Source organism: Chelonoidis abingdonii, chromosome 26 (genome assembly GCF_003597395.2).
Source record: "Chelonoidis abingdonii isolate Lonesome George chromosome 26, CheloAbing_2.0, whole genome shotgun sequence".
Classification (NCBI taxonomy): Eukaryota; Metazoa; Chordata; order Testudines; family Testudinidae; genus Chelonoidis; species Chelonoidis abingdonii.
This window is the reverse complement of record NC_133794.1, coordinates 3,148,136-3,161,121: the sequence shown is the minus strand read 5'-3', so window position 1 is coordinate 3,161,121 and position 12,986 is coordinate 3,148,136. Positions and strand designations below refer to the sequence as shown.

Genomic DNA, 12,986 nt, shown 5'->3' with positions numbered 1-12,986 from the left:
CCCCCCCCCGCCAGTCTATGCAGTATCCAGAGTGGGATCTGCAGGTGCCAGTGGGTCCCTGTGGGAGGGGGGGCCCTTGGTCACTGGCCCCCAAAGGGGCACATGGGGGCTGGTGGTGGGTGCCCTGACAGCAGCCTCTGCTTGGGGGGGGGGACATTGCCCCAAAGCCCAAGGGGTCTGGAGGGTCAGAACCCAGGTGAGACCCTCATGGGCCCAATCCCATAGGGGTAGGTGGGCGGGGGGGTGGCTCTGAGATCCCAGCCCCACCAGAACCCCCGGGCACCACCCTGCCCTCCCATACGCCCCCCGGCAGCCCCTGCCCGGGTGCCCCTCACCATGGCCGTGGGCACAGCAGTGACCAGCGCGTAGACCAGGACGGGTGGGGCGCGGCTGGCGTCCTCGGGCCCCGGGTAGGGCTTGGCGTAGGCGCTGTCGTGGCAGAAGAAGCCCTGGATGTGGACGGGGAAGGTGTCAGTGTATTCGAAGTGATACGCCAGCAGCACCGTGCCCGCCATGATCACCAGCTGGAAATAGAACATGGCAGCTCAGCGCCCGGCCCCGGCCCTGGCCCGGACTGAGCGCAGCGAGGGGGCAGAGTCGCGGGGTGGGAGCAGGGGAGAGCCCAGGAACCATCTGTCCCGCCCTCCCCCGCCCCGGCTCCGTGCAAGCTCCCTCGTGCACTCCCGTTCACGCTTCGGTGCCTGCTGTAGCTCCACGTCACATCACGGTTGAGGGCAGAGGCGGCTGCCTTTCCCAAACTGGGGCAGATGCCTGCTCCCCCCCTCTCCTCCCCCCAGGGTTCCCCCGCCACCTGCCCCTCCCCCAGCTGGAGCACTCAAATAAATCCGTCCCCCCCACACCACTCTGTGCCTTTCCAAGGCTCCCTTGCCCAGCGGTGAGATGCAGCCATCTCTGGGGTGGGGTGCAGGGGCTGGTTATATAGGGATCCCTTGCTCGGTGCTGAGATGCAGCCACCTCTGGGGTGGGGCCTGGTGGCTGTTTGGGACAGGAAGGAAGTGATGAAGGATCTGGTAAGTAAGGGACTGGGGGCTGGGGATTTGCCTCGGACCCCCCAGCCCCTAGCAGTGATCTCAAGGGGTCAGGGCCAGGGTTTTATGAAGTGAAGCGACAGATGGTAAATTTCATTCTCTGACTTGTGACCCTGGCTCTCTGGCCCAGCTTTGTGCTCCTGAGCTGGATGCTGGAGGGGCGTCATTTAGCCCCCACTTCCCCAGCACGACCTCCCGCCACACTTGCCATTTAACACAGGCAAAACCCCTGTGTCTAACGTCTGGAGGAGTCACGGCAGGAGGGGCTGGTGCTCGGGCATGAGGAAGGGGGGCTGGTAGGGCACTGCTGCAGGGAAGCTCGCAGCACTGCCTTCCCCTGGCCTGGAGCACTAATGTGGGGAACTTGCAGTGCTGGAGTCCCCTCCTCTCCCCAGGCTGGGCACTGCTGCAGAGGAAGTGGGAATTTTTCATAACGTTTTGTATGAATACAATGTGTGCCTCAGTTTCCCCTATGTGCTGCATGGGGGTGGAGTGGGGGGAGGTTGTTTACTCTTTGCAGAAGTCCAGGCGTGACTGACACCTGGACCCCAGGCCTCTGGAGACTCCCAGAAAACAAGGAACACGCCAAATGCCCAGACATTTGGTACCCAGCGGCTACGGCGCATGGATGACCCAGATGGACCAGGCTGGAACTTTCTGTTCTCTGTGGTAACTCAGGGCTTGCACCACTGGGTTCCAGAAACTAACAAAGCCTCCTGCTGGGAGAGGCATCACTGCGGAGTCAGGAAGTCAGGGGGCAGGGCTCCCTTTGGGGGTGCAAGGCTCCCCCAGGGCTCCACTCCAGGTGGGCTCGCCGCTGGGAGCTCACGGCGTGACCCAGGGTTACTGAGGGGTTGGAGGTTTGGTCCCCGAAGGGCTGACCCCAGTGAGACCCTGAGGGGGCTGACGCACTGAGGGGGTCCTCCCAAGGCCTTGTGAGTGCACTGGGCCTATGGATCCGTGACACTGTCACAGGGAAGCTCGCAGCGCCGGGTCCCTGTTTAAGGTACATTGGTTAATTTTGGATTCTCTCGCTGAGCTGAGTGGGGAACAGAACCCAGGAGTCCTGGCTTCCAGCCCCCTCTTCTCTCACCACTACACCCCACTCCCCTCCCATAGCCAGGGAGGGAACCCAGGCGTCCTGGCACCCAGCCCCACAGCCTGAGGCCCAATGCCTTACCTCCACACACACAAAGCAGGGGATGATGGAAACGCTTCTCTTCAGCTCCTGCTTCCTGCCAGCCATGATGCCCACTCCGGGCGTGGGAGAGAGGGGGTCCCTCCGTGGGGAGGGGGCACCTGGCAAAGGAGACCCAAAGGCAGAGGGGGTCAGTGCATCCCCACAGGGTCAATACATCCCTACACAGCCCTCTGCCCACACATGGTGCCAACAGAGACCCCAGGTCCCTCCCCCAAGCAGCATCTTGCATGGTGCAAACTGCCCTCCACTCCCCGATTCATCTTCCAAGCTGAGATCTTGCTGCCCCTCTGCCCCCCAGCCTGCCCCTCAGCTGAGGCCCCCCCATGGGCTCCTGATCCGGCCACCATCCTGCCACTCGACCTCCTGTCCCTGCTCCTTTGGGGCGTTGGGACAGTCCGACAAATGGCCCCGACGCGGGAAGACAAATCGATATTTTGGAACGTTGGTGGAATGGAAGTTCCAGGAAAACGCCGGACTGTCAGGAGCAGCCAGACGCTCTGTTTCTATCTGTTTGATGCCTTCGAACAGGCCAGAAAACACGAGCTAGGATGGATCTCAGCACCCGCCGGGAATGTAAAACAGCAAAACCCAAGATCTGCTGCGGCGAATGAGAAAGTGTAGAATAGAATCTAATCAGAGAAAATAGAATCAAATATCAAAGCGTAATCGAGTCTTTTTCTCTGGTTAGATCCTCTTACGCTTGCACAGAACTACAGTCTAAAGAGAGAAAATATATAAACATACAATCGATTATGTTTTCTATATTTCGGTTCGATTACACTTTGATATTCGATTCTATTTTCTCTATTTAGATTATAACTATCAAACGTAACAATCTAAGTCTATAGTAGAGTAATAAGATTGAGGGTAACAGAATAATAAATCATATAATATGAGAGGATAATGGAATACAGAATGGAAATGTATCAAATAGAGTGTAATATAGAGTGAAAGTTTAAGAGAATAAGAAATCGTACGCAGCAGCAGGAGGACTGGCTCCATTTTGATCAGTTTCCAAATTTTTCTGTCAAAATCTCTTTCAATTGTGACAAAATGGCCTTTTCTGACAGAAAACACCTCTGCCAGAATTGCTTCTGGCCCCTGGCCTGGGCAGGTTCTGGGTCCCATTCAGGGCCGCAGGCCAGGTGCCAGCTGGGCGGTGTCTCTGCGGGCGACATACCAAAACGTGGGCGCTACCAAGCGGCATCCTCCGTGCGGCACCCCCTCACTGCCCCGTAGGTACCAGGGAATGCCGTCTGGAGGACGCCGTGTTGTAGAACTGGGGGGGCAGATGTGTTTGGGGGCTGGAGAGCACTGTTAAACGGGCCACCAGTTGGACCATCTGATCCTGTCTCTCAGTGCGAGAGGCACTGAATTCCAGCCACGTGCATTGTGCAACAGGGGGCAGGTCCCAGATGTGCTTGTGCAAGAGGGTCATGTCCCAGACACACTAGTGCGAGAGGGGGCGGGTCCCAGACACACTTCCTGCCACACTTTCGAGGGGTTGTGCCACCAGAGTTTCTCTGTGGAAAGCGCAAGCCACCACGAGGGTGTGACGAGATCCAGGTGTGGATCGGCCGAGGGAGGAGCCTTTCTCTGCTGCCCCCACGATTTCTAGAAACTCTGGCTTAGAAACGTTTGCAAATGGGAATGGGTCTATTTTATGTATCCCTCCACCTGTTGGGTAAAGGTACTAAAGGTTAGAGCCTGGAAGAGGTCCCGGCAGAGGTGCACAGCACATGGGTGAAGGGGCTGCATTGGGAGGTGCTGATTGGTGGGCTGGCTGGAAGTAGTCCTGGTGGAGGTGGACAGCACATGGGTGAGGGGGCTGCATTGGGAGGTGCTGATTGGTGGGCTGGCTGGAAGTAGTCCCAGTGAAGGTGGACAGGTGGGCACCGCCTGGGTGAAGGGCCAGCACTAGCAGGTGCTGATTGGCTGGGACGTTGGAAGTAGTCCTGGCGGAGGAGGACAGCACATGGGTCAAGGGGCTACACTGGGAGGTGCTGATTGGTGGGGTGGCTGGGAGTAGTCCCGGCAGAGGTGGACAGGTGGGCACTGCCTGGGTGAAGGGGCAGCACTGGGAGGTGCTGATTGGCTGGGAGGTTGGAAGTAGTCCTGGCGGAGGAGGACAGAGCACGGATGAGGCAGCAGCATGACCTGTACAATCTACCCCCAGCCCACAGTGACTCATTCTCTCTCCCCGAGCCAGCCTGGCAGTGCTGGGCCCCAGCCGCCTGCACCCAGTGAGCACAAAGCATTAGCAGGGACCCGCTCCGGGGGGCTGAATGGGACTCAGGACTCCTGGGTTCTGTTCCCTGTTCTGCCTCTGACCTGCTGTGTGACCTCACTGCCCCTCGTGTGCCTCAGTTTCCCCTCCTACTCTGTGTCTGTGTAGCTTGTAAGCCCCTTGGGGCAGGGACCATCTCAGTGTGCAGCGCCTGGCGCGTCGGGGCCCTGATCTCGATCGAATGCTAGACCCTACCATAAATACAGCCAACAATCTGAATTCAGCTCAACCTTCTTGCTTTCTGCCCCATGCATTTGGGGAATGGGGGAGGGGTGTTGCTTCATTCCAGACTCCCCCCCCACCCCCCTGCAGTTACACTGAACTGACAGCCCACTCCACCCAGTTCTGTTCCAGATGGTCAGGACCCCCCACTTCCCGGGAGGGGTGTGCTAGCTGATACCGGGGCAAATACTAATCCTGTCCCCCACTAGTCCTGTCCATTTCACGCCTCAGTTCGGCTGCCCTGGCCGCAGGTGGAGATACACAGAGATTATTCTGCCCCCCTCCCCAAACACACATGCATTTCCCAGCCCCCATGGATAACCCCAGACTGGTCCCCGCTACCGATCCAGCCCCCAACTCCAGCCCCGCTGTCCAGGTCCTCAGCTGGCATCACACCTGCCAAGCCCCCCCTTTTCTGCACAGAGTCGGGCTCTGATCCGCCCCCAACCTGTACAGCTCTGCCGGGGGCCATGGCACCATCACCCCAGCCTGAGCTGGGCCAACGGGTGGATCCAGCCGCCACCAGCCCTGGTTCACATGCGTCGCTCTGATGAGTCCCCCCGAGCCTGGCTCCCGGGCCCAGGGATCGCGCCTGTTACTGGCTACAGATTGCTGCCAAGACTGTCCCGGCTGGGGGCTATAAATCTCTGTATACCACACACCCCCTTTTATACAGCCCCACCCTCCCCCTCTCTCTATCCATCCCGATGCACCCCCATCCATCCAGATACACCCCCTATCCATCCAGCCCCATACACCCCCTTTTCTACAGCCCCACCCTCCCCCTCTATCCATCCAGCCCCATACACCCACCTCTATCCATCCAGCCCCATACACCCCCTTTTCTACAGCCCCACCCTCCCCCTCTATCCATCCAGCCCCATACACCCACCTCTATCCATCCCCCCTCATCCATATATATCCCCATCCATCCAGCCCCATACACCCCCTTTTCTACAGCCCCACCCCCCTCTCTCTATCCATCCCTCCCCACAAACACCCTTGTCCATCTACCCATCCATCTCCATACACCCACCTCTATCCATCCAGTCATCCCCATACACCCCCTTTATACATCCCCATCCCCTCTATCCATCCCCATCCCCCCCCATCCATCCACCCCTTTATACAGCCCCACCCCCTCCTCCCTCTCTCTATCCCTCCGGATACACCTCCTCTATCCATCCAACCCCATACACCCCGCTCTATCCAGCCTCATAGACCCCCTTCTATCCAGCCCACAAACACTCCTGTCCATCTACCTATCCATCTCCATACACCCACCTCTATCCATCCAATCATCCCATACACCCCCTTTATCCATCCCCATCCATCCCCCCCATCCACCCGCCTATACAGCCCCACATTCTCCTCCCTCTCTCTATCCATCCAGATACACCCCCTCTATCCATCCAGCCCCACACACCCCCTCTGTCCAGCCCCACAAACACCCCTGTCCATCTACCCATCCATCTCTATACACCCACCTCTATCCATCCAACCATCCCATACACCCCCTTTATACATCCCCATCCCCTCTATCCATCCCCATACACCCCCCATACATCCACCCCTTTATACAGCCCCACCCCCTCCTCCCTCTCTCTATCCATCCAGATACACCTCCTCTATCCATCCAGCCCCACACACCCCCCTCTGTCCAGCCCCACAAACAACCCTGTCCATCTACCCATCCATCTCTATACACTCACCTCTATCCATCCAATCATCCCCATACACCCCCTTTATACATCCCCACCCCCTCTTATCCATCCCCATACATCCCCCTTCCATCCACCCCCCTATACAGCCCCACACCCTCCTCCCTCTCTCTATCCATCCAGATACACCTCCTCTATCCATCCAGCCCCATACACCCCCTTTATACCGCCCCACCCCCTCCTCTCTCTATGTATCCAGCCCCACAAACACCTCTCTGTCTATCCATCTCCATACACCCACCTCTATCGATCCATCCATCTCCATATACCTCCTTTATATATCCCCACCCCTCCCCCATCCAGCCCCACAAACACCCGTCTGTCACTCTATCCATCCATAGACACCCTCCTCTATCCACCCCCAGCCAGCCAGCCCCGACACCCCCTTTTATCCAGCCCCTCCTCCCCAGCCGCCAGCCCCGACACCCCCTTTTATCCAGCCCCTCCTCCCCAGCCAGCCAGCCGCGCACACCCCTTATTCCGGCCCCTCCTCCCCAGCCAGCCAGCCCCGACACTCCCCTTTATCCAGCCCCCTCCCCCTCTAGCCAGCCAGCCCGACACCCCTACAGCCCACCGTCCAGCCCCGACCAATCCACTATCCCCGCCCCTCCCCTCTAGCCAGCCAGCTAGTCCCCTACACCCGCCTTATCCTCCCCTGCCCCTCTTAGCCAGGCAGTCAGGCCCCGCATCCTATCCGCCCTCCCCTCTAGCCAGCCAGATAGCCCTTTGACACCCCTTTATCCGCCCTCCTACCAGATGCCCCCCCGATCATCCCCCCTTTTATCAGCCCCTCCTCCTCCTGCAGCCCGCCGACACACGCATTTTGTCCACCCTCCTCCCCGTCCCGGGCCTGGCCTGCCGACCCCCCGGCCCCTCTCACCGGCCCCTCTCTAGGCAGCAGCCATCGTCGTACCCTCCCTGCAGCAGGCCCCCGCGTGCTCGCGGCAGTACACCCCCTTGCTCCGCGGCCGCCGGCCGGCTTCATCGCGCTGCGACGCATCGGCGCGATCGCCCGGTCTCCTGTACCCACTCATCGGCTTTCTCTCAGATGCCGAGTCCCAGCGCGCCCTCGCAAGGCGGGTGTGGAGTCTCTGTTGCGGGGAGGGGGGCTGATCTGCTTGGCTTCATTAACATGAGGCAGTGTCCCCTTGCGCGGGGGTTGGGGTCCAGGCGGGAAGAAGTCGTCCCCCTCCCTCTCGCCCCGTCTCCGTCCTGCTTACCCCCCCTGGGGGTTGCTTTGCCCCACCCCGGTCCTAATTCTCAGCACAAACTGCGTGATGTGGGTGCGGATCGACTGCGGTTACTCAATGACCAATGCGCAGGGAGCCCCTTAGGGGAGACAGGGCCTGGGGTCCCTCGGGATTATGCCCAGTTTGGGGTGTGGTACAGGGCTTAAAGTGCTGCCCGGCTCCACTCACCACACAGAGGGATGGGCCTAGCACGCCACGAACTTTCTTGGGGCTGTGCATTATTCTGGCACCTAAGCGTGAAAGCTTATTGCGAGTGTCTCGCGACCCCCGGAGTGCGCTCTGCGGCTCGTGGGCACTCCCCAAAGCCCTCGGTATGCCACTGTTCGACATGAGCCTAGAGCTGTGTACCGCTGTACAGTGTACTCTCCGGAGTGGTGGGGAATACCAGTACCTTCGCTGTGATGTGGATTGGTCCCCGGGTCGCATCCGCGAGGGAACCCAGACCCTCGCTGGGCGTTTGCTGCTGGCTGCTCGCCTCTGTGTCTTCGCGGGAGTGGTAGTCTAGTGGTAGAGTGGGTTAGATGACTCATGTCCTGTTGGCTCCTGGGTGCGATCGCCCAGCGAGTAGCTGAGAACAGCTCGCTCCTTCATCCTCGCATAGTCTGAAGAGAAAGTGGTCCATCTCTCTCTCTTTGCGGGGGAGGGGGGGCTGATCTGCTGGCGTCATTAACATGAGGCAGGTGCCCCCTGCGCGGGGGGGTTGGGGTCCAGGCGGGAAGAAGGGGTCGTGTCCCCCCCCTCTCCGCCCCGTCTCGCTGCTTTTTATTCTGCTCGCTGGGGGTTGCTTTGCCCCCCCCCACCCTCCGTGCTTAAGGGGATCTGAAAAAATGTGTGTGTGGGTCGCTCATAATCTGGGGGGAGCAGTTTGGGTGGGACAGGGCTTAAAGTGCCCCCCCAACTCCACACACACGAGGGGGGCTAGAGCCGCCTCTGGGGGGCTTTTCCCTAGTGACTGAGAGAGTCCTGACCCCGAGCCCTGCGGCTGCTCCAACCACTAGACACCACTCCCCTCCTAGAGCTGGGAAGAGAACAGACTAATGGTGGGGGGCAGGGAGCCAGGACTCCTGGGTTCTCTCCTCGCTCTGGGAGGGAAGTGGGGTCTAGTGGTTAGAGTGGGGGGGTCTGGAAGTCAGGACTCCTGGGTTCTATCCCCAGCGAGTAGCTAACAGCCCCTCTCATTCATTGCATCTGAAGAAGTGGCTTTTTTACCCATAAAAGCTCATGCCCTGTTAAATCTGCTAGTCTTTAAGGTGCCACCGGCTCCTTGTTGTGTTTGTGGATACAGACTAACACGGCTACCCCCCCCTCCCCATTCACTGAGGGCTGATACTGCTGCTGTGGGTGGTGGATCCACCGGCCAGGAGAGACCCTGGGTTTCTGTGGCCCACAGTCAGCCTGGCTGACCTTCCCTCTGGCTGGGGGGAGGGCTGGTTGTGCACAGGTTGCACCCCACAGTCCAGGCTTTGGGCAGCTGCCCCAGGCAAAATCCCCCCTGCCTGAGCTGAGAGGGTGCATGGCCAGGGAATCACTTTGCTAACCTCCCTGCCAAACCCACCCTGGTTCTCTCCAGGCCTGAGGCTGAGTATGTGCCTTCCCAGCCGTCTTTCCTGGGTTCTAGTCCCACCGTCACCCCCTCCTCTGTCACTCCATGAGCATTTCCAGTTACACACTGGGGCACCTGATTCTCAGCTCCCATTACCATTACCACTAGACTCCACTCTGCTGCCAGAACTGGGGATAGAACCCAGGTGTCCTGGCGCTCAGCCCCCCACTCCAACCACTAGACCCCACTCAGGGCTGGGGATAAAACCCAGGCTTCCTGACTCCCAGCCCCCCCCCTCTAACTTTCTCCTCCCAGAGCCAGGGAGAGAATCTAAGAGTCCTAGCTCCTGCCCCGCCCCACTCCAACTACTAGACTCACTCCCCTCCCAGAACTGGGGATAGAACCCAGGCATCCTGGCTCCTAGCCCGACCCACTTCCCTCCTAGAGCTGGGGATAGAACCCAGGAGTCCTGACTTCCAACTCCCTCACTCCCCTCTCAGAGCCCATAGAGAACCCGGGAATCCTGCCTCCCAGCCCTCCTGCTGTACCCTATCATTCTAATGGGGCACACCCAGTGTCTTGCACAATGCTCGTGCCCCATCAAGACCACTTTTGTGTGAGCGTGTCACAGGTGTGCCAGGGGGAGCATGCCCCCCCCAAGAGCCCCATATTGGCAACAGAGGGCCAGGACCCAGTTACAAGCCTATGCCCAGGGTCCGTGTTTGCCCAGTGAGCGTGACCTTCATGCTGTTTCCATGAGCGTGGTCTCAGCTGAGAGCTGGTAGTCATGGTTATTGTGGGACGGGGCCTTCGGAAAGGTCTGGAACGTGTAGAATAACACGTTCCCAAGCTGCCAGGGGTGAGACGGGGCACCTGGGCCGGGTAGGTCACAGAGCATGAGAACAATTGAGATCCTTCACCCCAGCCTAGCACTGACTCTCTAGAGGGTTGGGCCTTTCCAGACTCCAGGTCAAACCCTTAGCTAGGTGCCTGGTGCAGCCAATCGAAGTGAATAAAACACCTTGGTTATGAAAAGGGACAAAAGCTCTGGAACCATAGAATAGGAGCAAGACAGGGACGAGATGGGGATCCATTATGGAGATGACACTCGGCCGGGACGGGGGGTCTCATGAAAAGAGGATCCCGGCTCTTGTGTGCGGACCACGGCTGGGAGACTCACCGTTGGGTGAGATGTCCCGTGTGGCCAACGCTCATGAGTCTCATGATCACTGTTGGCTTCCTTAAAGCCCCAGGTCCTGGAGTCAGTGGATGTGGGATGATTTCAGAACTTCGGTCTGAAAGAAAAAGAAAGCAGCAAAGAGTCGTGTGGCACCTTATAGACTAACAGATGTTTTGGAGCATGAACATGCATCCGATGAAGTGGGTATTCACCCACGAAAACTCATGCTCCAGAACGTCTGTTAGTCTATAAGGTGCCACAGGACTCTTTGCTGCTTTTACAGATCCAGACTAACAAGGCTGCCCCTCTGATAAGAAAAAGGAAGTTTCTAACCCTCGTGGTTGTGGAGAAAGCTTCAGAATGGACCCCCTGTGCACCCTTATCGGACAGAGAAGGCCCCTTGTCAATTCCTAGAGGTGCCAGACTGCGGTTCACATTTGTCTTTTATCCGTAACCTTGTTTCCAAGCCTTGTACTGTGGTGCTTGTGACAAAGTTGGGGGTTCTCGGAGTTTTGCACAAACACTGTGTGTATCTCAGTTTCCCCAGGGTGCCGCATGTTTAACCTGCTGATGCAGAGGGTGTTTGCTGGTGCAGAGGACCAGGTGTGACCTCACCTAGCAGCCGGGACCCCAGATAATGGATTGGAGGTTGGGGACCCCAGCAACTGGTGACCAGGAGGCTCGCCCCGTATTGGGAGCCAATCAGCTGTGGCCAATGGGAGGACAATGGGCTGAGGAGGACCCAGGTGACCTGACCAGCCAGTCCCAGCTGGGGTGGGAACAAAGGACAGAAGACCTGTCTGGAGGGAGGAGGGGCTGTAGGATGAGCAGCTGGAAGGAGGGGGCGTGGGGACTGGGAACAGAGGGCAGCCTGACTCCACCTGGATGTGGGACAGACCTAGATGAACTGGGCTGAGGGTTGCTTGGCCCAGGGTCCTGAGAACCCCTGTGCCGGGTCCAGATGTTCAATAAACCCTCTGTTATGCCGGCTGCTAGTCACTGCGGGCTAGAGATCAGGGGGGTGTTGGTCCCTCTGGGGGTGGGGAGCGAGGGACTCCCTGAGCGGGAGACACAGGCATGCAGACAGCTCAGAGGAAAAGTCCCGGGGTGGCGGGGCCAGAGGACCAAACCCCCGGGAGACAGTGCACCCCTCATTGGGGGCTGTCACATGGAAGGTCCCTCCCAGGGGCTGAGTGAGCCCGGGGCCTGTGTGTCCATGACATGGCTTCTGTCTGAATCTTTTCCCTAAGCTGGGTCAAATAACCGTCTGGTGGGTTTAGACCAGGGGTGGGCAAACTACAGCCCACAGTTCACATCCAGCCCATTGGAGCGTTTCATCCAGCCCTCAGCTCCCGCCGGGGAGTGAGGTTGAGGGTTTGCCCCGCTCCAGCCGGGGAGCAGGGTCAGGGGCTTGCCCCGTGCCGTGCGGCTCCCAGGAAGTAGCCGACATGACCCACCTCCGGTTCCTATGTAGTATGCAGAGGTGTGGCCAAGAGGCTCTGAGTGCTGCCCCATCTGCAGGCGCCGCCCCCAGGACTCCCATTGGCTGTAGTTCCCAGCCAATGGGAGCTGCAGGGGTGGTGCCTGCAGATAGGATAGCATGCAGAGCCGCCTGGACGGGAGCCACAGGGGTGACATGCTTCTTGGAGCTGTTTGTGGTAAGTGCTGCCCGGGGCCTGCACCCGAGCCCACCCTGTCCCCCAATCCCCTGCCACAGCCCTGATCCTCTGCCTTCCGAACCCCAAACCCCTCTTCCTCAGCCTCCCACAGATCCCACCCTGCACCCCAACCCAGAGCCCCCTCCCGCACCGTGACCCCCAATTTCAGGAACATTCATGGCCTGCCAGACAATTTCCATACCGCGACTTGGCCCTCGTGCCAAAAAGTTTGCTCACTCCTGGGTTAGACTCGGAGGCTTTAAAGCCAGAGGGGACTATCTCGATAATCTAGTGTGACCTCCTGCACATCCCGGGACCTCCCCTTCCCCTGCACTCCCTGGAATAGCCCCGTAACCTCTGGCGGAGTTACTGAAATTCTCACATCATGATGTGACAACTATGCACACAGCTACGTGCGTGTTGAACGGGGGGAAGGGTCGGGGGGCTGCTTCCAGAGAGGCAGCGCATCCGCGTGCATTTCGGGTGAGGGACTGGGCGCTCGAGCATAACGCAGCGGGGTGCACTGACAGGCCGGAGGGACCTGTGCCACAGGCCAAAGTAAACCCAGGGGAGCCAACTAGCTCCATGGAGCTGGGCACAATTATCTCTGCTCTGATCCAAGTGCTCAACCAGGGAGCCGGCAGAGGGAAAAGTCAGGTTTGCGGAGCCAGCAGCTCATCGTTTGGGGCGTTTCTCCCACTGGGTACAGACAAGCCAAGCTGTGAGCAGGCAGCCATGACTCACCCTGCATCCCTTAGGTAGCCCCGAAAGTGTCCCGGGGAGTGCATGAAGCGTGAGTAAGGGCAGCTTTCTCTCAGGCAGGTGTGAGATAACGGGGATCCAGGGAAGGAAGAACCGGTTGGAAAAAGCAAAGG

General features: G+C 59.0%; 1 protein-coding gene across 1 annotated transcript in view; it reads right to left on the bottom strand.

Moving 5' to 3' along the window:
- PLPPR2 (phospholipid phosphatase related 2) overlaps positions 1 to 2,343 on the bottom strand; it is a 10,431-nt gene extending 8,088 nt beyond the window's left edge. Inside the window, exons 1-2 of the mRNA XM_032790524.2 lie at positions 2,230 to 2,343; positions 336 to 524 (exon numbers count right to left, since the gene is read on the bottom strand). Coding sequence (XP_032646415.1) covers positions 336 to 524; positions 2,230 to 2,295 — 255 coding nt within the window. The 5' untranslated portion in view covers positions 2,296 to 2,343. The remainder of the gene's footprint in view (positions 1 to 335; positions 525 to 2,229) is intronic.
- Between the last annotated feature and the right edge of the window lie 10,643 nt (positions 2,344 to 12,986).